General features: G+C 40.7%; 1 protein-coding gene across 1 annotated transcript in view; it reads left to right on the top strand.

Annotated features, from left to right (window-relative positions):
- The window catches only part of LOC104329966 (netrin-4), a 54,455-nt gene that overhangs the window by 8,220 nt on the left and 21,207 nt on the right, over window positions 1-25,028 (top strand). Inside the window, exon 3 of the mRNA XM_009935121.2 lies at window positions 12,148-12,411. Within this exon, the coding sequence (XP_009933423.1) occupies window positions 12,148-12,411 (264 nt within the window). The remainder of the gene's footprint in view (window positions 1-12,147; window positions 12,412-25,028) is intronic.

Here is a 25,028-nt window from a genome sequence, read left to right as displayed (position 1 = left end):
AAAAGTCCTAGATGATTGGATGACTTTTAGAATCAACCTTCCCCTAAGTTTAATGTAACTTTTCTTGCTGTGGGTGACAGCTCTCCTGGTATCAAGCCTTAGGCTCCAGAAACGAGACCGTCTAGAGTAAGCAGCAGTGAGCAGTCAGGTTTCATTATTCAGCAGTGGGAAAAGACCTTCCCTTGTTATGAATATTCTGATCACAGAATCATAGAATCATAGAATCATAGGTTGGAAAAGACCTCTAAGATCATCAAGTCCAACTGTCACCCCTACACCACCATTCCTACTAAATCATATCCCGAAGTGCCACATCTACATGTTATTTGAACACCTAAAAAATATGCTATTACACATATGCAGAAGGCTTTCTGTAAAATAAATGTACAATTGCTCTGATAAATTCCTCTGACAAGAACATTAATGACTGCTTAGTAATCAGATACTTAGTTTAGTTATAAGCCTTTTCATTCATCAGTCTTGAAACCGTTTAGATGGGAAAGATGGTAAATACCATTGTTCTAATTTTGTAGAGGAGACATAAAGGCACAAAGGGCGATTATAAGTCATTCCTATAGTCACAACAGAGACTAGAGTCCTTTCAATTCCTTCTCTCTTCCTTAGAAAAGTCACAGTCCTCTTGGTTTCCCTGTCTGGAAGTGATCATGCAGGTTTGGCAGTAATACTTTGCTGCAAATTAAGCTCAAGTGTGAGGTGAATGGTTCAGACAGGCTTCAAAAAACACTGTGGTTTCAGCAGTGCACTTCAAAATGCACTGGAGAAGAAAGAAACTAGTGTACTATACCTGAGACAGGGAAACAGCAGTAAGGAGAGACTGAGTTCATCCTTGCGCAACAGGAGGGGAAACATCTCTGTGTATTAAAAATCTGGAGCAGATCATCCCACTACTGAACTGTCTTGTTCCTCGAGTAGTAACTCTGCTGGTCAGTTATCATGATACATTTAAGTCAAGTACATCCAAATGTCTTCTGTAGAGAGACTACAATTTGCCACGTCAATACAGAATCTAGGAAACTAATACAATTTTCCACTCCTGTGTACCTTCCAATCAAAAATCTGGAAGCACTTTGCAAGTTCCATTCAATGATGTTCAGCATACGTATCAGGGTCCTGTTGCCATTTCATAGAAATGGGGAAAGAGCAGCACAGAAAAGTGACTTGCTGTGTGGTGGAACAGGACAGTTCTGGTCGAGTAAGGAACAGAATTCAGGGTCTGAGGCAAACACCTTGGCCTGAAGTGCAAGACAACTCTTCCTTCTCTAGTACGGTATCCCCTGTTGCCCTGCACTATGTTGGCTTTTGTGCTTACTTAACCCTTGGGGAATATCATTAAGACCATGTGTTGCTGCTACAACAAATCTGAGAAGTGGATGGCAGAAAATCAAGTAATAAAACATTCATCCATCACAAGCCTTCATGAACACAAGTGTCAAAATGATTCTGTCAACTTGGGCAGCAGCTACACTGAAATGAATATGTGTATGCTTAATCAATCTATGCTGCGGTAGTAGATGTTAGAAAACAGTCTTAATGGTAAGAACAGTCATGTGTTTACAGGTCATATCCTTGCAGATCCCAAATACTTTCATGAACTGCTGAATGAATTGAATACATACAGAGGTCACTTCCTCCATGCGATGGAAAGCTGAAGCTTGAAAGCAGCACAAGGAATCTGTACAGCAGCTTAACAGAACAAGACGAATACTGTTTCACAGCACATTAACTCAAAGGAATTCTGAAGTTCTGGACACACTGTACAGAGACCTCTTCTTAATCAATACATGAAATGCCACTATGGCAAGGGTGCAAAAGCATCAGGCTTTTCAGGTCAGCAATATGACACAGCAGATTCTTCTGTGAATGAAAATAAAGGAAGGCAGATTGCAGTTATTTAAAGCGATACCTGATCAGATGTGCCCGAGTGACACTGTTACTCTTACTGCAAGTCTCACAGGAGCTTTACCCACGCACCTCAGAACTGCGATTTTACATCTTATTTTAAAGATGTCACCAATGTCACCAGGGCATCCACTCAAGCACTGACTCACAATTGACTTGGAAGGAAGCTGATCAAATCCGCGCAACTCCTTTCTGCAGTGTTCTCTGCTTCTTCTTCACCTCCACTCTGACCTATCCAATTACTGATTCTGGGTTAGCATTGGATTGCTGCAGAGCTCACATCACCAGCTGACAACATTTCTGAAACGATCAAAACTGTTCCAACTTAAATGCTAATTAATGCTCTGAGATAAATGCCAGTCTTCTCTACTGAGGGGACTGGAGTAATCTCTACTGCATGACACTAGGTTTTTCTTGGGCATTGTCCTACTCACTTGTAGAGGAGACATAAATTCCTCTCTAACAGGGCGCAAGAGGAAGCTAAAAAAGAGATGGCTTACTGAAAACACTTAGGTTTGAAACCCATGGGGGACACATCAAGAAACAAGATTTCAGGTCAACTGGCTTCCAGAACTGAGAATGTAGGTGTGAAAGGAGAAGGTGGTAGAGCTGCAGGAACCTACAATCATCTATAAACTGAGATGCATCTACCTGAGTCAGCGCACGCTGGTGATCCTCTAAGATCACTGAAAGAGTCTTCTCCTGGGAGCATGACGGGAAAGTTGGCAGAGGAGAAACTTCTAGGAGATTAGAATGGAAGCAAAAGACATTTGGGTGAGTGATGTGACAATGTCACAACCGAACATAATGCATCACTAAGTTAAAGTGTATCCTTTGTCTCTTGTAGATTATCCCTTATCTTTCACCTCTGACAGGGTCACAGATCTCCATTCCATCTCAGATAAGGTGCAGCTGAGATAGAAGGTGTCGTGCATTGGGGAACAAGTCCTGTAGAAATGCAAGGAGAAGACTTCCTAATGCCTCTTCTGCAGTTTTCTTTTACTCCAGCATTTACTAAATCCCGTACTCCTGTTCAGATCCAGAGTACTTCTGCATATAGAATCTATCTGAGATCCTCGATCTCCCATCTTAATTATTCTGGTAATAAACTTGCTCTATTGATGATTTCTGATCTAGGTGGCAGAGCACTTTGTTCACTGCCAATTGCCTACACAACATTTGCTTCATATGAAGCACCACAAAATCAGCACCTAACTTCCTATGCTTATAAACACTCCTCAGTGACAATCCTCCACTAGCATGTCTTAAGTCCTTATGAGTCTGTTAAGTACCCTTTGTTTTGCCTGTTGACTTCTATCACTATAAGAAATTGTATATTAAATGGGAAACAAGTGCTTCTAATCTTTATCCTGTTCGTAGGGGAGAATAGCTCATCAGCTTCAGTACACCAACCTCCAACGTAACATCAAGAACTAAAACCAACCCCGTATTTTTGAGGTCTGTTCATCTTCTGTAAGTGCATCTACAGGCAATACTTGCATGGAGTCTTTTGCATCAACTGAGACCTTTTTTACCTACTTCTCCATCCATCTGTTTTTCTAATTTAAAAACATTATACTGTGTACTTGCCTAAAATGAGCCTTCACATCAGCTAATGTAAATCAAAACTTTGCCCCAAACAAAAGGAGAAATTACTACAATGTTGCATCAGACATTAGTGTGACTTACAGTTCAAACATCACATGGGGGAAACAGGGACAGAAAGGTTTCAACCTGCATCCTGACAGCACGTGTACTCAAGGATCAGGGAGATTAAGACCATGTTTTTAATAAATTAGAATACTGGGAAATGAAAACAAATGTTCTCCTCCATCAGAGATGATGTATGCATGAAAGGAAGACATTAGCATGCAAAGCGGAGTAGAACACTGACCTGCTTATAACCACCAGACCCAAAAGGAGACCCTTCCCCTGTTCAGTCTAGCTAGTGCAAGGGAGTTTTGAATCAAAGACTGGTTCATTTATGTGAGTGTCTGTGTGACAGATGACACCAATGAAGTGTGATATAATAACCCTATTACTGGAATTCACTGGGGGCTGGAAGAATTGTGTATGCCTGAATTAAGTAACTGGTTTCTATGGCAACATGTTAAGTGTGCCTTGCACAGAAGACCTGTTCATTTTCCATTTTTTATCCTGTGGTGACCTCTTTAGGGACAGAAGTCCCCAGCAGTGCCTTTTGTCAAAGATGAGTGAACTCACTTTTTAGTTAAAAGACTTTTAATCACTCTTCTAAACATACTCTGTGAATTCCAGATCAGGACATGTTGTGATGGGATGTAGTTCCGTCTTCTTCAAAATCCACCAGGTTGTTCAGAAGCCACAGTCAACCCTATGGAAGGCCTTTTGCTCTGCACTGACGCTGAAGACCTCTGCTGCCTTTCTCCATCTACAGGGACTCCCTGAGCAACAGTTACAACATAGGGGAACCACTTGCAAACAGACACCACACCAGGCCAGGGACAGGGCTCTGTGTGGAATGTATGTGATCCTGTTCCAAGGACCTACATTTTTTGCTGTCTTTTTTCAAGCTTTTCTTTTACTGTATTCATGCCAAACCTTTCGATAAACAAAGGAGGATGTGTGTGTGTCCCCCCCATACTTCATTAAGTGGCAACATCAATAATTCAAGAGGTCACCACTGAGGCTTCAGTGGCTTCTTAAAGGTCTGATCTCATATGGCAGTGGGGTCACTGAAAAGAAACATGCTCAGTACCTGACAAGGTTGAATTCCTAGTAGCTAAGATGCAAGGGCAGACTCTTGTACTGCAGTGAATTGTCCAACAGTCATCAGGATTGGCCTCTCAAAGTTGCACGATGCTGAGCCTATTCCCACTTCCAGCCAGAAAGGATTCCAGGAGGGATTAGTCACTAGTGAAGGTAAATGCCCAAATGTTATGACTAGGGCCGTCTGTTCGGCATTTCGTTTAACTTGAACTGTAGAGGAGATAGAATGCAGAGGCAAGTTGAGAGGAAGCAGTTAACACCAGCAGTGTAAACAAGCAGATAGCACTGCCAGGCCCTGCTTCACTGGAGGAAGAATTAAGGGGCTCAAGGGTTTGTCTCTGAAAGGAATTTGAACTGACAAGACCAGTCCAGCATTCCCATCCCTGGCCAGTGAACTTCAGGAGGGCACCAAGTGTCCTACTCTGACCTGGTTTGTAACGAGTTATTTCAGAGACATTTGGAACCTTATAAACCAGCCAGCAAGACACGGTAGGTTTTTGTTTTTGAGGATTGCTTCTGCATTTCCTGAACATAGAAGCCAACAGATATCAAATGGATTTTTCTTCTCACCCTGTTTTAGGAAACCTTAGTGGAGCTGCAGCCATGACATTTTTTTTTCAAGTCTCAAATGTGAAAAAATTGTTGTCTAAAATGCTATGAATCTTAGAGATTCATTGTTATAATTTTCAAACTCCAGGCAAAAGAACACTTAACTCTTTGCTCTACAGTTGGCCAAACATCACTGTCATGGTGAGACTATACACTTAGCTAAATCTGTTGATGTGTAAGATTTCAGCCAAGACCTAGAGATATAAGTGGCTCCACTTACAAGAAATGGATGATATCCCATAAGAATACAGCTTGGTTGACAGTGGTTGACGCCGATAGTGATGGGTTGTTTTAACTTTCCCTGACAATTCAGCAGATAGAGTGAAATGAGTCTCCTTATTCTCAATCCAGTTCCCAGTCAGGTTGCCTACATCACAGAACTCCTTGTGCTGCCTTTGCCATTTCAGAGCAAGTATAATTTCTCATAATGAAAAAGGACATTGCACTTTGTGGGAGCATGGAAATGCTCTCACCTCCCCATGTGAGGTGGTGCTATGTAGAATGGAAGGAATTTTGTCCATTCCCTGTATACAGACTTCAAGCTGAATCTTTTTGTGCCCAATAGTCTCGATTTTGTACTCCAGCTACATTACCTGACTTGATAAAAAATACTGCTTCTCCCTACAAACCTTGCCTTTCTACACAGATGTAGAGATTTACATCTGCAGATAACCTGAACCTACAGAATGCATTTTGTTTGACGAAGAGAAAAAGTCTGCATGGCTCTTCAGATTTGTCTGCCTCATAATTCAATTGTGCAGTCTTTCCCCATCGTCATATTGGCAGCAATGACTAAATATTAATATTAATGCCACACCGACTGGATTACTGGAATAACCTCAAAGCAAATGCAAATTCAAGGGACATTATCCCTTTCTGTTTTGGAAAACACAGAATGAATTCAAGATGCCACTGTCTTGGTAGTAGCTGAGTTTACTCAGATGAGAGAAATTTAAAAAATCAGATGCACAATTATTTTCTTAACAAATTATCATCTTCTATACTGGCTTCTAAGTTTTATTCTCTGGAAGGACAGAAAAGCAGTGGATCTTGACTAAAAAACACTGTTCCATGAATTGTCAGAATGGGCCTTCTAATAGCTAGGAGAATACCTAGACTTTCTTTGTGCTTCAAAACAGGAAGAAGACTACTTCTTAGTAAAGCCTACTGTACCACACGATGGAAGAATTAATTTTAGTCAAGGGGCTCCATCAAATAGATCAGAGGATATTTGCCACTGGGTAGGAAAAATACTGAGACAATTGTTTGCTATTCCTTTAAGAACAAAATCAACTCACAGGAAAATCTCTTAATGAAGAGGATTTAGGACTGATGGGAGTTTTTATTGCAGCTTCCTTCTGATGGGCCTTGTATAAGCACATAGACATTTCTGATCTCATTAACTTGATTGTGTGCAACATGATCAACATAGCTTAAGGATGATTAGTAATATCAAATTCTTGCTCTGCACAAGGATCTTCTTTTGTAGGAGGCCATGCATTGGCACTGCCCTCCATTTATGACTCATATTCCTTGACCTTAGGCTATGAGCTTGCAAGGGGGAACCTTTGTTGTGTCCACATCTTTTCTGACTAGTACTGGCTGGAAGATCAGGTTAAGAAAACAGAATTATCTGCATCAAGAATGGAGAAGTAAAACATATGGCAAGAAATCAAAAATCTGAGACACTGTCTCCGGAATTAAGATGATCTCTTGATTGGTGATACAACATCCCCCCTTGTGAAGCTGTGCCAACTTGTGTACAGCAAAACCAATCCTCTAACAGCGGCTATCTTTTCTAGCTTTGCACACATACAGCATTCTCCAAACTTCCTTGCTCTTTGAAAGGTTAGGAGAGGACAGGGTAGTGACCATCTTTTTGAGGCGCAGCTGATTGACTTTTGAAAATGAGAATGACAAATATGCGCTTGATAGCAGATATGCAGATAAGCATGAATGCCCTACTCAGCATTCAGCTCCAGTGTCAGCTCCTGATTATAAGGGAAACTCAGGGTCTAGGATGTATTTCCACACAGGGTTGAGACTATAGAGGTGCTGAATACCCTCAACTTCCACTCAATTCGATGGAAGTGAAAAGATTTTTAGGATGTCTCTCAGCAGACTCAATCACCATCAGATTTTCTTCTGCAGCTGTGCATATGTTACTTCTATGAAAGCTGCACACTGATGTTTAGAGAAATGACTGACATTTCAGAGCAGACTGTTACAGCAAAAAAACATAGCTTCCACAGAACTTGATACCAGAGAGAGTTTCAATTAGATGAGGATTTTTTTTTTTTTTACAGTGAACATCATGGGAAGCTCTCTTCAGAGCTTGCATCTCAATCAGAAGAACACGCTTTTTTCACTACACTCTCTTAATGTCTTTCACATTAATATGATGGAAAACTTCAAATTTGCATGGTATCTCTGGAAAATTAAAAATTAATCATATTCCTGCCTTTCTGCAAAAGGCAGAGGTAAAATGTGTATACAAGGTAAAATGTGATACAAGGAATTTGCATCACAGGCCTCAGAAACACAAACCTCGTGAATTAAAAGAAAAGGAAAAAATAATGGCAAAAAGATGGAATGTCTCTTCCCACAGTTCATGACTCTAGGAGTTCACTAATACTTTGATCCACTCCTAATCTAATCTTTAAAACATTTATGCAGAAATGGTTGAGATGGCCAAACTCTTACCTTTTACCTATTATTATTAAAATGGCATGTATAGAACATCCATTTCTAGGCATTCTTGGAGAATTTTACAGGTGTAAAATTATTAATCTTCTTCCCATTCCATGAAGTACTTGAATACCTCTATTCTATTTTTTAAAAAAAGGAAATAGGACATACAACAGACTTCTCCTTTTCCTACTGAATTCACTGGCAATCCAGAACAGCATAAGGCTTAAGTTACTTGCTGAACGTTATACTGAACAATTGCGCTGCGGCTTTGAACAAATAGTCACATTCCCAGCTCTGTTTTTTGGTCACAGTGACATCTCTTCCTTTTTTAAAGAAATAAAATTCTTCCCTGTACCGCATAAAATTATCAATCCATATATACAACAACCGCCAACCGGTCTTCTAATTTAGGAGTAACTTTTTCTTAGGGATCCATAAACACAAATGCATTCATTTAAAACACAATCATGTATTTTTAGTACAGAAAAAAAGTTTAGTGGTTTCTTTGTTTTTTTTTTTTAGGTAAATTAGGCATTTACAGAAAAATAATTCAGGGCCTGTAAGATGAGATACCAGATCTGTTTTAAAAATTCATCCCACTCCACAATTATTTGACTCGATACACATAGCAGACTAATAAGTATAACTTATGGATTGTAACATATTGCTCTTGACAGTAGGGCAACACATGTTAAGGAAGATCTAACGATTGGCACTTTAACACAAGAAGAAACATCCAATCAAATACTAAAAATAAGCAAAGAGATGGTGATTACATTACAATCTTCCTTGTGATCAAGGGTTTTAACCACCAATACTTTAAGGAGAATGTGTCCTCCAGAAGGGAAGCGAGAGGAAAATTCCATTTTCCAGTTTTATGCGTATATATGAAATAATGCTGCTAACCCGATTTAAATACAAAATAAAACAGTGGTACCTCTGTGCAAAATGCAGCTCACCTAAACCTGCTTATGTGGGCACAACAGATCTGCTTTGACTTTGCTGATACAGAATGTCTTTGTTTAAGTAAGTCCTCAATATTTTTGATTTTTACAAAGTTAAGGAAGGCTAATTCCTTAGTGGTTGTTAAATCCAAGAACATATAAATGCCGCTCCCAGAAGACTTCATTAGTGTGATGTCACCCAAATCAGATCTTTAACACTTAACAAGTCTTGCCTTGGGAGAAATAAGGACAAACAAATCCAGTTTCACCACGGAGCTTATTCCAGACAGAAATGTGTCATGAATTAATCATACAAGCAAACTCTTGTACCTCAACTGGAATGGAAAGCTGTCTTTTTTTTAAAGGATGCCACAATCCCTATGGGACATCCAAGCTATTAACATCTCTACTCACAAATACTGTTCAGAGTTCTAAGGGGATACACAAAATGCCAAAGAAACTCCCCTCAAGAGATGCAAGGCCAGAAATTAAAATATTTGCAAAACAATAAACCTGCAGGGAACTCAACCTTTTTCCAAGCTGTCAAGCAAATAAAACACAATACAGCTTCATGAAAGCAAATAGCCCTATGCTGAGAGAAGAGCACCCAACGGCTGCTCTTTTGCCTAAAGAACTCAGTTCTATCTGGATGTCAATTAAGACATGGACACGACGGATAATTGATGGGAGATCCCAAAACATGAATCCACCCCTTTAAACATATCATACTGTATACAAAATATGTGTCCAGTAGTGCAGTAGAATATACAAGATTTCCTTCACATTAACATCACACAATGCAAGATTATTGTCATCAAGCAGAAGTATAATGCCTGAGGCATAGAGTAAAAAGAAGCACTTTGGCTATTATCTAGTCATTTCTTTCAGAGAAGCCCAGTAAAAACTCTTGTTCTTCACCTCCTGTGAGAAGATCCATACCTGTTCATGACTGGGATCTCTGGGGCACAGAGACTTTAAGCCTCTTGCCCAGACTTGTATCAGGAGGTGACTGGCAGGACCAGTGCAGATCTTGCAGAAGCTAATGACATATTTGATTACCTTTTTTCAGATGTGTTGTCCTGGAATAAAGTACTTCTAGCATTCATGTTCTCAAGCGAGTGATCTGTTAGGTATCCTCTGTAGAGCTGTCTTGAAAGGAGATACCATTTTTACTAAGCATATATATTAGAGAAGCCATAGACAAGAAAGCTAAGAGTGAGAATAGAGCTGACAAACACTAGCAAGTGAACAGACTGCTTTAACCTTCGTTCATCTGTTTTACGCCAACTTGAAACAGTTTCACAAGGACTTCTAACCATTAATATTCCATCCAGTTCACTGCCTTGGTCTTAGACTAATTGACCATGTGGGAGGAAGATGTGTGTGTCTGTACATGACCAGGTGCTCAGGACTCTGAGAAACCACTCCAAATTTGCGTGGTCCACAGGGGACTGAGAAGCAGGAGATAGGGTTCATAAAACTGGTTTCCACTAAAAATATTAGACTGTCCTGGATTGGAGGAACTGGACAGAGGAGATCTGGTCTTTGTCCTGTGAATCCATCTATAAGGGGAATGCTGGGCACCTGGACTAAACAGAATGGGCCATTTGCTTATGGTTCCACTGACTGGGGGAATGTAGACATTGGGGTGGAAAGGCCTGGACTATTTTGTCATGGTTTCATTAGTCAGGGGAATGCAGGCACCTGCATTGCACAGCCTGGGCAACGTGCCCACAGCTCTATAAAACAAGGAAATACAAGCACCTTTGACCTCACCAAGCAATGCTGTTTGCATCGTTGTAAGTAGCTCACAGTGTAAGAGAAGGGAATTAAAAGAAAAAAGAACAGAGCTAACCAGACAGAAAATGCTCTGGACAGGTGGGAAATGTACTGCTGCCTTTGCTATGGTACTGCCAGGTGGAGATCTGTGCGAAGCCTGGCAGCTGATTCTGTTAGTTTAAGGGGGTTTATCTCCTCATGTGCCATCAGCATGCAACAGAATTACCTTTCAGGCATGTACCACAAGCTCTTTTCTGGCTCTTGCAAGCAAAAAGGAGCAAGGAATTTTATATGCTGCAAGTATTTAAATTGGTCGGTTCACTAGCAAGAAAGAAAAAGATAAGCACAGCGAGACAGAGAAAGAGGGAATCCCTATGGAATCAAAGCTTTCACTCTGCTAACAGAGTTAGTCAGACAGGCACTGTCACTAATTATAAAGCAGGGCCAAAGAACTCTGAGGGCCAGTCCCTCTGCTATGATGGAAAAACTCAACCAGAGGAGAAAATAGCTCTCAGCTTGGAGTTAGAATATCCATAGAGGACATGAACGCAACCAGCTCTCTAGTTCACTGGCATCGACTGTGGTGCAGCCCTCTGTTATCAATCTGTCCCCAAAAGCAACAGAAACAAACACACCCCGAGAGATACACAAGGGTAAAGCGGTGCATGAGCACCAAAATTAGAAATGTGATACTCAAAACCAAACTGTTGCTGCTCTGGAGAACTATCAAACAGCATAAAAGCTGTGACAGAACAGTAACAACCCGCAGACAGCCAGCAGGCACAAAGCGCCTTTGGTCCTGCAAGCTCACTGCAGTGAGCTACTTCTCCTAATGTATAAACTGGCTGCCTTTGTTTGAAGACAGGGTTCCCTCAGTGCTTACTGACCCTAAGCCAAGCTGTGTTTTCTAGCACATAGTTCAATTGACCAAGCCAAAAGTCTGATCCCAGTTTCCACTTCTTCCAAAAATCCCCTTATTGCCTTAGCTCACCTGACTCTAGGAGTTATGCTAAAGCCATGTTTCTAAAACACTTTGAGAAATTTGGATGGCATTAATACTGCATTTATGCCAATAAGCCTTGGATTTCTCTGAGTGACATTGTTGTCACTTGGCTCAGAAACACAAGGAAGTAACCAGCACTTGACATACTATCATATATTGGCTGAACTGCAAGAATTGACTGGGCTCAGTAACCCCAGGGAGAGATGTGTAAACTAAGGCATTTCCTGTCTCAGATCTGAGTTGGGATGAAGCAGGTACACAGTCACTTGCTGTGGCTTGGCCAGCTGGTGGTAACTCAGCTGCGATGTTCTGGAATCAGTCACAGTTCCACAACGGCTTACGCAGAGTCTTCTAAATAGGAACTATTACTTTTTCCTGAACATCGCCTTGGGATGTTTGCTGTCTATGCAGAGTCCTATATCTATTCTTGGTTGTGTATCTTCTGTCTTTCAGGTGATTTATCGTGCCTTAAGTCCGGCTAGCAAGATCGAAGACCCCTATAGTCTTGAGGCTCAAGATCTCCTGAAACTCACCAACCTCCGCCTCCTTTTGTTAAAAAGACAGGAATGTCCATGCCATGGTTCAGGACTGGTAGAGAAACCTCAGAGATTTGCCCACTATGCTATTTATGACCTGATCATCCGGGGAAGCTGCTTTTGCAATGGGCATGCAGAGGAGTGCGAGCTTGCCAACAGGACAGGAGTCGCAGAGAATGTGGTGAGTTCTAGACATTCACTAACTTATCAGACTCGTTACCTGCTTGTGCTTTCTCAGGCTAACTGTAAATTTTGTGCATAATCCTGTCCAAGCCTCCCTAAGCCTATCCTAAAAGGGCTGCACAGTCAATCCACATTAGAGAAACCTAAACCACCCTGGGAAAAGATGTCCTATAAGCTTGGCTGCAGTTCCATGTGTATTAATTGTACTGCTATGAATTGTGAAGGGGCTTTGTACCTGAAACAGAGATCTAACTCCAAATACAGTGAATGAAATCTCCTATCTATATGCCCGCACAGAACTGAACTAATCTCTTTGATGCAAAGACTGCCCTGACCAAAATTTCAGCATTAGATCTCGAATCTCAGATTTTCTGAGTTTGTGAGATATGAGCAGTTCTGTCGTACTTGGGGTTTCAGTCTTTACTTTTAGGTTTTCAGCCTTCTGTGTTTTTGTTACTTTCACTACATAGACAGCAGTGTTCATGATGTCCCCTTCTCTGTTACCCATTCAGCTTAAAATAAGTTAGAAATTTTTTTAAAAGCCAAACCTTGTAGCAAGATCATTCTATGGTACTATGACTAGCCTGTCCCTGTTCAGTCTTTTATCTGCATTTGACCCTGGATGTGCAGAAGATGCGAGTGGTGTTTGTATGCATACTCAGAAGTTGCAGTTCAGGAAGAATGACTGCTGTCTCCTTTGAGATTTAGCTGCAAGTATTATATAGAACAACTGTAATAACAGTCACAGGGAAACGATGCTAACCAAATATCTAAGTACATCTAAACACATACATCACAGGCAGAATTCAAGCCACTTTCAACTATTCAATGTCTCCACTGGTTCCAGAACATGGTCTGTCTCTATAATGCATTTTGAAAACCAAAATAACCCTTAGAACTTTAGTCCATGGTGCACTTTGTCATAATAGACTGAAGAAATACATCCTCAGCTAATTTCTGTCCCTTTAGAAATATGTTACGCTTGACATTTTGGTTTATTCTCTTCTGGAATGTGCATTCTTTGTCTTCCTTTCAACTTTTCTAGGTTCAGAGGTAGATATTGTAAGATAATTAGGACTGTATGAGTTTCACAACATTTGCTGAATCATTTCTGAATCATTTCCATCTGTGGTATAAATCTAAGGTTCAGATACAGTATTCTAGCACAAGGTGATATTATCAGACTCAGCTAACTATAAATATAGACTCACTTAATACATAACTGTGGAGAAAAGCTGTTTAAAGCATGCATCCTCTCTACTGCAGACTGTGAAATATGCACATAATGAAACCAAATAGATGAACAACATGCTAAATGAATACAGCTGGTAGAAGAATAAACACTCTGCCCATCAGAAAAGGAAAACAAAATACTGTGTATATTACTGGCATAACCATTGTAAACTATGACTGGATATTTTTTTCCACTAGTCACAAGGGAATAGAATCTTTTTGTGCCATCAATGACTTCATGGGGCAGAAGGTGAAACAGTTCTGAAGAAATGCGCTTCACGAGTGACTCATGCCTCAGGAGACGAGAGGGTGGATGCACCACATCATTCACACAGGCACAGATATTAGCAAGTCTTTGCCTAAGTAGGGATTCAAATGCAGCAGTGGGAAAAGTGAGAAAAGCCTTTCAGAGCTTTAACTACCTCTACAATCTAGATGAGGGCTAGAAAAGGCCAGAAGTGAGCTGGTCTGCGTCCTCGCAGAAAGGTATGATCAAGCATACTAGTGAATGCTTGATGAACTAGTTCTTGAAAATCTCTGATGAAGGAGATTCAATAGCAACCCTCAGTAGTTGTTCCCATTTGACATTTTGAAAGCTCTTCTTCAGTGCCTGCCTAAATAATCTCTGCTGCAAATTAAGGTGATTCCTTCTTGTTCCCTCTCTCCCAATGATCATGGAGAGCAGCTGAATCTCATTCTGCAGATATGATTTGAAAGTTCTTACCGTACCCTTTCTTAATTTTGGGGGTTTTGTACTAACCACAAAAGTGTGAAATCTTAGGTGGTCAACATTTAAAATTCTACACCCAGGTCATACAAGTCTGGAGTAAAGATGCTCATGATATTTTGCTCCTTTTTTCTGTGCCTTAGTCATTACATCCTAGCTCTTTCTCAAATACCCAGTGAAAATCCACTCCTGGAAGAGGCAGGTCCCCAGATCATTTTACATTTTATCTAATTCTTACCAATGATGATATTACAGTAGTGAAGGGAGAGTTCACATAGGTACAGATCTCAGGATTTGGTCTACATAGTTAGCATGAAGGAGTTTATATAAGCGTATAACTTTACATCTTAAAATATAGTAATCTCCTTGCCTATATGCAGAAGGAAAAAGCCTTTGTTACTGAGCGGTGAACACCAGTGATACCTTTCTTGTCAGCCAAACTACATTGCAACAAAAATCATCATCTTGCAGTTTCTTGGCAGAGACAGGGAAGGTGCTCTACTTTCAGTCACATGGTGACCAAAATAGGATGGGGAAAAGAGGTGTTAGAAACAAACACTGTATGTCCAGAAAGAATCTAATTCATTCCACTGGGCATTTCTAATATTTAATGGGTAGAGCAAGTCTCAAAACACACAGTTTTTAATGTGGCTCATGTGCGTGATATCACAGCACGAAGGCAGAGCAGCTTCATGTTTCCTGGGCTGCTGTCAAGCAATTAAATAAATGCTGGAAAAATACAGACCTCCACAGAAAGGCTTAAGTAATAGGAGTTTCAGTCTCTTCAGAGTTCAGAGTCCTCCTACAATGTATCTGTTTTCTGTAGTTAACATAAAAAAAAGCAAGTCCATGTAGAAAACAACTGTAACTGTTTGCCATGGGATAGGCCCAAAAACTGAGATCGTTCTGTGCTTAGGTCTTGGAAGAGACATAATTGTTCTAACTTGTAAGTCTGCTCTTCTTACTCTTGAAAGAAATCTGTTCCATTTGTAATACTTCTAACACTGCTATATTGTTACTATATGGAGGATAAATAATGAATAAAGCTACAGCAAATTTACTGACACTTTTGAACGAACACTTTTCAACACCATTTTGAAGTGACTAGATGATCTATGACTACTAGACGATCTGTCAATGATCAGTTTGTCTGTGGATCTGCCAGTTCAGTCACCATAACCCATTCAACTTCTGGCTTCTCCACTGAGGCTGCCGACAAGAAATGCAGCTCTGTGAGAAGTCATGTCACAGATGCCACAGTGCTGTAGAAACTAATGGATCCAAGAAAATTGCAAATTGTAAAACCGACCTGCAAATGGTACATCAATCCGCAGAGCTTGAAATCCTAGATAGTTTCATGCATATTCTCTCTGGTCATGAATAATTTGTGAAAATACTGAGTACAGTAAGATTCAGAGTAGACTTCCACAGGACCCGATGGAAATGTCCTTTGACTCCTTGTTTTGGCAGCAAACCAGTAATAACTAGTCTTTCAATGTGGCTTTTTTTTTTTTAACAAGCCATGCACCTACCTCAACACAATTTATCTAGATCACGCTGCCGTTATTAGCTACTGAGAATATCATGTCAGACAGGAGAAAAGCTTTGAGAAATTAAGATGGGAGGTGTAAACAATAGGCAAGAAATTTCTGGACAAGCATATATGGAATTTTGGGTTTATTGCTGTTGACAGTGATGGTTTCTTGCTTTCCATTTCCTTTGCTCAGACCAAGAAAAAGAGACACAGAGATGTCATACCCAACTTTAATAGCTTCTTATGATAACTAAGGGCAAAATTCTCCTTTCTGAATTTCATGGCCCGTATTATTGAAACTCTTACAAGTAGCTGTTTGGCAGTGAGGGAAATTACGGATATTGTATTTTGCTGCAGAAACTACAGAGCAGCATTTTCTTTTAAGTGGGGGGTATTAATATGCCGTTATAAGGGAAACAACTGCCAGAACCTGGCCACCTGAATACATCTAGTCTTCTTCTACCATTGGATGCAATGGAACATAATCCTGTCCCAGGTATTGGTGTTGCAGGATGTACAAATTTATGTGTTGCTGTACAGTGAAAGCTCCAACAAAGTTAGTAAAGTTTAGGATCTGCTTTGATGACACATTTTAGATGAGCCCAGGGGTGCTTCCATAACAAAGTTTACAAAGCAGAAAGCGCACATGGACAGAACAGACTCTAGACCAAAGTCCTTTCTGTTTGCCAAACATTTCACAATTCTCTTTATAGTCCATGAGAAGTCAGTATGGATAGAGGAAAGAAAATGTGGATTACAATGTTTTTGTACAAAACATTAGAGTTTTTTCACTTGTTAATTATTGGTACCTACACTGCCAGGAAATTCTTACAAGTTGCCTCGGATGTTTCTTTTGCTTCTTTATCCTGTTTACAGAGACAAACTAGACTCCCTGTGGGTCTGATCCTCCACAATGAAGCAAATGGAAAGTTTTCCATTTACTTCAAAGGGAGCAGGATCTGGTCCTAAGTAAGATTCCTTGTGTGGCATAATGAAGGTTACATAAGGAAAAACTTGTTTTTCTACAGCAATTTTCTAGGTGACTTGGCTGTCGTATCCCTTGCAAATATTACCTCCTCTTCACATATCTTGTGCAGTTCTACTGATAAGCCCCAGCTAAGTTTTCACATTATCTGATGCAAGCTGTGCCAGTCTGTACGATGGCCAGCACTCAGAGATGCAGGAGGTACTCTCTGTTGTAGTTGGCAACTCAGAGACTAGATTTCATTTAAGAAAAAGTTACCTTGTGTACATCAACTACGTGAGTAGTGTCAGGAATGTTTGAAAAAAAAACAATATTAGAAGAGCTTCTAGATCATGTCAGAATAAATTCTAGAAACAGATCTCTCTGCTGTTTTTTTTTCCAAACATTAAAACTGAATATGGACTTCACGCTCTGCACACAATGACCTGAAAACATAGAAGAAGATCATATAAATTAAGGAGCGAAAAGTAGTCATGAACCGCACGAACTACATGAAAAGAAAGTGGTGTTGCTGATACCTTTGCTACCCACAGTAGGCCAAAGCATTTCACAGGAATCCTTGTGGGAACGTGCAGATGGATGAGAAAGTTTCAGACATTTGTCTTCAGAGATGACAAAGAAGCTGACATGGGAGCATCATGGAAAGGTTCTCTTTATTTTAGTGGATAGTTTTAGTGGGTTCCTAGTTTCCTGAGGCAGTATGTGCTTCAAACCTGTGACTCTAAATGACAGTTAAGTTCTCAAATAATTACTTAGATAAAAGTTGGAAAAGGATATTCAGACTTGTCGTGTAGGTCACATCCAGAAGATCCTATTTTGTCACATTCTCACAACAGTCACCAGAAACCTTAATTGAAGAATACTTAAATAAATCTAAAAAAGAGCTTTTCTACACATCCCATGCTTCTCTTGCTGTTTCAGAGTGACTGTGAGGAAGACTGGCACACTGAATTAATGCCTCCATTACTGCCAGGAGTTGGTTTTTGGCCAACCCAAAAATCAACACCCCTGTCCTTCTGAGTTGTTAAAAAATTGAATCCGAGCAAAAATATGTACATATTCCCCTTTTATTTTAGATGTATTGTATCCTCCAAATTGAAGTACACCTCTGGGCTGGAGTCTGGGGTCTTTCCTTTGAAAAAGTGTATTCATTCCGATCAGGTTTCTTACAGTTTTGACTCAGATACTACATCAGGTGTCTCCTAGAATTGCACAAAACCTGCAGTAGTAGTCTTGATGAAAAGATCTTAAATGTTTCAAGGTACCATTCAGTACAGATTTAGGCTCTGTAATCTCGGTTCCTCTCCATAGTTTGTGTGAACATTTCTGGTTTTTCTGGCTCTTTGGCACTAGATTCAAACTTCAACAAGATTGTTCTCCCCTCCCAACAGAACCAGCACTACTTTGCATTACAGCCATTTCAGCTGGAATAGCAGGGACACATGTAAGCAGTAGTTCACCCAGTTCTGAATAGACGTTCAGGTAAGATTCAGGTCATGTTAGGTCTACAGTTGTTCCAGGGACCATTGCTAGGTGGTTTAGTAGAAGGTTCTGCCCACCCTCTGCCTTTGCATTTAGCACTTCCTACTGAAGGTGCAGGAAAGACCAGGAGAACTTTCGTGCTGGTGTGCAGCTTCATCCAGCAATGAGTTGGCACTGGCCAACATGCTCCCTTTTAGAGGGGACATACCCTACCTTCTGTTTGAGCTCTGAAATTAAATTAGTCGGTGAGCGCTATTTCATCTTATGAACGATGGCTAATTTGGCTACTTTGGTGCACTCTGACAATATACCACGGCTTAGTGCATCTTTAATTTGCTTGTTGTTCCTAGGGTGTGTGGGCTGTGTTTCTACCCTCTTCTGATTATAATCAGTGTGTTTAACTTGATATCCATGCAGGTTGTCCATGAGCTCTACTGAGAACCCATGGTTTCTGGCCAGAGCATCTGGCGTGGATACCATCAACCCAATGTTTTGAGTATCTATGGTTTAGAGAATAATCAATTTTGATGGTATGATCCATATAGTGGTTCAGTCATCAGGAATTCTGCAGTTATAAACAAGTTTTTCCTACATTTTATTATTGTTGTGGAAATGTCTTTTACTGCTACTAAAGTCCAAATCAGAAAAACATGCCTATTCAGGGATGGTGTTTAAACATATGTCTAAATGCTTTCCTGATTCAGCACTCAGTGAGGATCCACCCATGCAGACACTCACCTTACTTGTAGGAAACCATCTCTTATTTCTTGGGATGGGGTAGAAAACAATTTCCTATCTGACATTATTAGCCTTTAAACACAGCTTTTCTTGAAAGCAATGGCTATGGGTGAGCTATTTAAACATATTTTAATTTTACTGCTTAATTGATGTCATTAATAGTTGGTTTTGTTGTTTTAATCACTTAAACGATGTTCTCTGCTACTTTCATCTCCATGAAAGAACCACAATAAACCTGTTAGTAGAAACATTTGATTTGAAACACTTGTAAATATATTTTAGGACTGGTAAAATACACTTGATAGTTCTTTTAAGGATAGCTTTTCACATTAAAGCTACAAGAGTCTGTGTGTGTCTGTCTAAACAGAGAGAAATAATTGCTCTACCTCACAGCTATCAGCCACCACTTGCTACCAATACCACTCTGATGTCCCATATTACAGCATATTTCTGAGGTTCTTTCGTTTAACCTCCATGCAATATATACTGTTCTGTCTCTCTAAGTTGAATTTGACATAGCCACCAACACTAGGAATTGGCTGTGATGTGACAAACATAGGTGTTGCTGTGTTAGGCCTCATACATTAAGTCTTTGTGTTTTAAGCTCCCTTGGGACTGAACAGACTGCTATGTTGTTTCTGTCCTCAGCTCACCTATGTGTTACTAGAACAAAAGTTTTCAGTCTTTTACTAAGGCTTTCCAAGACCTTTCAGCCAGTTCACTCATCCCCAATAAATCTCCCAGTAATTTAGGCAAATCTTTTTAGAGCTGAATGTTGTGGGTGCATGGAGTTTGCATTTTAATGCTTTTGCAGCAGGTGCTCACAAAATATAGAGAAATTTCGCACAGGATTATAAAAAAATTCCGAATTACTCAGTGTAAAAGTTATAAAATCTTACATATGTTTCTTTGCTTTGCTTCACTTACTGTGCTGGAAGGGTCCTGGGGTTTAGCTTTGCACCCTTTAGGCATCTGGGATCCTTTCCTTGCTGTGCACAAGTTTTCTGCTAAATCATGGACTTTCTCACCCTTTTTCTCCCTTCCCAGATTCCTGATAAATTTGGCTGGTCATGCGCCTTTTTCAGCCCTGCCCTTCCCCCTGCTTTCCAAGTTGCAGTCATCTGCAGAGAAGATGCAGAAAACTATTTTTCTCTTGGCTTCATCTATTCCATTACTTGACATAATTTCACTTGAATAGGAGCTATGCACGCTGCCAAGTTCAGTCAATATAGAGGAAAAAATCAGAGAAGAGCTCATAGGCCCACTTTGGGAGTGGATTTTCAGTCACGCACCCTTGGAGCCACTGTGGATTAACCAGTAGAAACCCAGCTAAGTTGAGACAGTTGCTGAAGTTGGCCAGACTTATTACAAAGTAAATGACAGAATTATTTTTCCTGTTGAATGAACAGGTCAGGTCCAAACTTCTCTGAACGGTCCACAGTGTGCTAAGCCATTATGCCTGACCCCTAAATCCACAAATCCTTTTCAATATATCAGAATCCAGAGCTTCTCCCATTTCCTCCTGTCCCGAAAACTGATTCTGGGTCTTTCTGTAGCAAAGGTTGGCAGTCAGGCCAGACTGTTGAGTGGCATCAGGAACAAAGCCTTAAACAATACCATACTCACTTGTGCCATTCACTTTCAGGAGATTTGAGAAGTTGTATTTATTCTTTTTGCTGTGATTCAGGCATTCACCTATTAAAATACTGAGCCTCACTCCGCTTTATGCTTCGTCCATTCTGAAGACACTCACCAAGAGCTGACGGACTGCTGTAACTCAGGGGCTGCATTTCAGCATGACAGCTGTTACTTGTATGCAGTTTGTTACAGAATGGTAATGGAGTTGTTGGCACTGTAGTTAAAAATAAGAGTATAGCTTAGCCTAAAAATGAATAAAAACAAGCTAGCATTCAGAAAGAAAACAGTAAGAAAGCACAGTGAAATGTGGGCTAAGGCACAGCCAGGCGTGTGTGTAAAGAGTGACGGAGGTGAATTCAGGCAGAGGATGGAGTTGTGTTTTGAAACTGTCACAGGCTGAGTTATATTCCCTCATATGAAGCATGGATTTTGTACCTCTTCCAGTCTATTTATCCTGTTCTTTTGTTACTGTTCAAAGAGGTCTTAGGGATGCCAGTCTGAATATTCAACTAAACTCTATCACTGATTTTTCTTCACCATTAGCTATTCAGTGAATTTGGAACCAGCGGTAGCTCATTCACTCACTGCTGTGGAGACCAAAACCTGTATAGGCTCAGGTGGCCTTGCCACAAGTGCCCCAGCTCTACTCGTCCCTGCCAAGTTCCCTCAGACTTCATTTACCAGAGTGACCAAGTATGAGCCAGAAATTCATTTCCCTCAGAAAAAACCCATATGTGCACTAGTTTTTAGACACATGCACTTATTCGACCTTTTCACAGAAACTAGCAAGTGACATAGGAATATAATGGCTTTTTTCATTCCTGGTGATGGCCAGAATTTGAACTGTCAATCTACCCATAGCAGGCACTGTAATGTGGGACTCACTCCCAAGCCACCCATTCTTTTAGGTCTTTGCAAATTTGAAAAAGTTGAAGGAAATTTTTAATTTAGCCTCTTAAAAGTTGTATGTGCTCTTCTCAGGACCTGATATTGAAGGATTTATTAAAAATCTGCATGGATACATCTCTTGCTTTGGAGAGACAACAGAGCCTATTTGAACTGTAAGAGAAACAAAGCAGAATAGCAGACACTGTTTCATATTTAACCACTCAGAATGACCCAGAAAGAGCCGTTTTACTAAAAGCAGGTAAGAGACTAGCCTCTGATGTCATTGCAAACTGCTGTATCCAAAATTTCTCTGGCGACATTACAAAGTGAATGCAGAGCCCAAAGACAAACATTTTCTCCGAATCAGCAACAGTTGCTCTGTTCTGGAAGGCTTCCAAATTTAACCTTCATTCATTCGGCAAAAAGCCCCAAAATAGACTGAGAATAGCCCAGGAGAAAGAGCACCAACCACAACATTCACTAAAAAGACAAAAGGTAAAAGAAACTAAATGGGCAGAGAGAATGCAAGAGGCTTCAGGTATGATACAAAGCTGAACAGTTTAAAAAATAAAAAAAAAAATTGTGGGACCCACAGGTGGAAAATATCCACCTTCTCTCTCAGCTGCAGATCAGAATACAGGTGAAGCAACTTTGTGCAGTCAAAGGTGAATAAGTATCATATGATTTCTTTGAACTGTCATATAAAAGCAAGATATTGTTCTACACAGAATCACAGTATGTTCTACACTACTTGCTATAAATCAGCCAGAAGTTACTGAGCTCTATGGAAGAACTATTGGACAAAATTCATGGCTTAGTGTAACAGGTCAAGCTAAATGATTGGAACTGATCATCCTGGCATCAAAATCTATGAAGCTACAACCTCCTCTAGGTCCTGATTCAAAGCTGCTCAGGTGGTAGACATACAAATCAAAGCCTTTGGCAGCAGTACCAGACTTGTAACAGCACAACTGTACTGTGAGGCAGATCAGGGAATTAACTCAGATTAAAAATACTAGTGCCAAGAAAAAAAAAGTAGTTTGAACTCTTTGGTTTTTAACATGGTTTAGTTTCACAGCCCAATTTACGCACAACTCAGGGCATGATGCAGAAGGTGATAGCATAGAAAGAAGTAATAAGGAAAGCAGAAATGTGTCAAACCAAGATTGTCCCTCACGTGCATTGTAGCTTGTCTCTCATTCTGTCCCCTGGATGGACTCTGAACCCACGTTGTGACCTTGTTTTGGGGCCTGTCTCTTGCTGCTCCTGAATTGCCCCTGGTCCATCCTCTTGCTGTGTCTGGGGCTGTCAATGGACTCTGCCTGCTGTGCTCAGCATGGTGCCCCCTCAGAAAGGGCACAGCCTGTGCTGTTATAACCCTCAGCTCATAGCTTGTCAACCCCTAAAGAGCAACTGGTTCTGGCTCTTCCTTGACAATGATCTCCTTAATCATCATTCTCTCCTCGCAACTCTGACCCTGCTTTCCAGAACATAGAAAAATATCAGTGTGGTTCCCCTGAATCTGTACTTCTCTGGCTATTTTCTCTACCTTGGCATGATCATCTTTGTGTTCCAGTGCAGCCTGACATCTTGCATTTGGTAGAGAGTACAATCTTCTAGTTTTTTGAACCCACTTTTGAGAGAGAGATGTGGATTTACTTCAGCAGGGAATAACAAGTCAGAGACACGCCTGCTCTTTTCGTGTTGGTGTTGAGCACTCTCACATTCTCCCTTCCTTAAGCAGATATCCCATTTCCTATTTTATCTGACAGCTTCCTGTATTTCAGACTTGTTCCTTCCTGGACTTTTGTCTCTGGCTGCCTCTCCTATCTCTTCCCCTCTAACAGAACAAATTGTTTGCCTTGTTACTTGCAGCCACCTCACCTACCCTGATTTCACCTCACGCTTAAGTGTAACAGGTCTCTTCCATAGCTCAGTTTCTGCTGCATTAACCAGTCTTTCTGCAATGGCCACTTTTATCTATGAATCACCTTTCCTCTGTGTGTTCTGCTTGAGTGGTTTGTCTCTGCTCTCTTCTCCTATCCATCTCCTTTCTGTACTTCATTGTGACCTCCTATTGCACTCTCCTCCTTAGCTGTTTTCACCTATGAATGCTGTCTGTGAGACTACTCTCCATGGAAAAAATCTTCCATAAGATACCCATCCATAGGTAACACATAGCAGACTTGCTTTCTCTTCCATTATCCTTTACCTTTGCCCCAATACCCATCAATTCTCTTTTCCTTGTTCTGAAAGCTATACAAAAAAGGTTAGTCCTCAGACCTAATACTTTCTAAAAAAAGTTCCATGCCAGCTCCACTGTTTGCTTCTGTGCACTCAGTGGCTCTCCTGTCTGCTGGCTGCTTGGCTTTTCAACCCTTTTTGTCTCAGCCAGTCAGTCATCCTTCCATATATATTTGGTAAACTCTTCGATAGCAGGGATCACAAGCAGGAAGCTTCCTTTATGCGTCTGTCCTACTCACAACATGCCATTCCTAGACAGCCTTCACAAACTACAGCTTGCAACAAACCAGTGGACAATGAGCAAACTAACACATCTACTTATCTCCAAAGAACAATCAGACTCCCCTTCTCGCTGAATTTTCCTCTTTACTTTCTGAATAATTGTTCATGAGTGTTCACACCATCTGTGCTGTGCACTGTAAGCACAGGGTCCTGTGGAATAATGAATATTTGATCATGTCATTCAAGGCTAAAACAAGATTGCATGGTTTAATTCTGCCATTTCCCAACCGTACAATCTCAGCATTTCTTTCATGTAATTTTTTTGTATATAGTGAACACAGTTTGTGTATATATCTCTAAAAAACCCAGGAGGCCAACTTGCAAATTTAGCATTGAAATACACTAGCATTTTCCTAAGAAATGACTGGAGCCAAGGTTTTGGTTCTGGTCCATTTTGAAATGAGCTATAAAGTTCAGAGAGTCTGAAGTCTGGGGACACTAAAAACTACAGTTCTGGGCCAGGCTCATGTCATCTTTGCCCACTCCTGGTCCTTTTCTCTGCTCTGTGGCTTCTGGAAAGCAGTCACTGTGTCCACAGGGGGGGACTTTTAAGCCTGAAGAGCCAAACCCAAATAGGAAGAAGCCCGACACTGTTGCGTATTAGTGTTGTTGTCTTTGTCTCTGTAATTTGTCATCCTATTTAGTGCTTTGAACATGGTCAACTTTCTTGTACAAAGGTCTGGAGAGGCATCACATAATGTGCTACACGCTGTATCCTCCTGAGGTTTTTTGGTGCTGAGCTCTGACAGAAATGCATACCCTGAAGTCTGTGCTCAGTCTTCCGTGAGAAGGCAGCCAACCGCTCTGTGCAGCAGCAAATGTGCCAGCTGGCTGGAGAGGGGCAACGGCATCAGCTGCAGCCTA

The sequence above is a fragment of the Opisthocomus hoazin genome, chromosome 11 (genome assembly GCF_030867145.1).
Source record: "Opisthocomus hoazin isolate bOpiHoa1 chromosome 11, bOpiHoa1.hap1, whole genome shotgun sequence".
Lineage (NCBI taxonomy): Eukaryota > Metazoa > Chordata > Aves > Opisthocomiformes > Opisthocomidae > Opisthocomus > Opisthocomus hoazin.
Note: the sequence above shows the minus strand (reverse complement) of the source record. Positions and strands in the feature narration are given on the sequence as shown.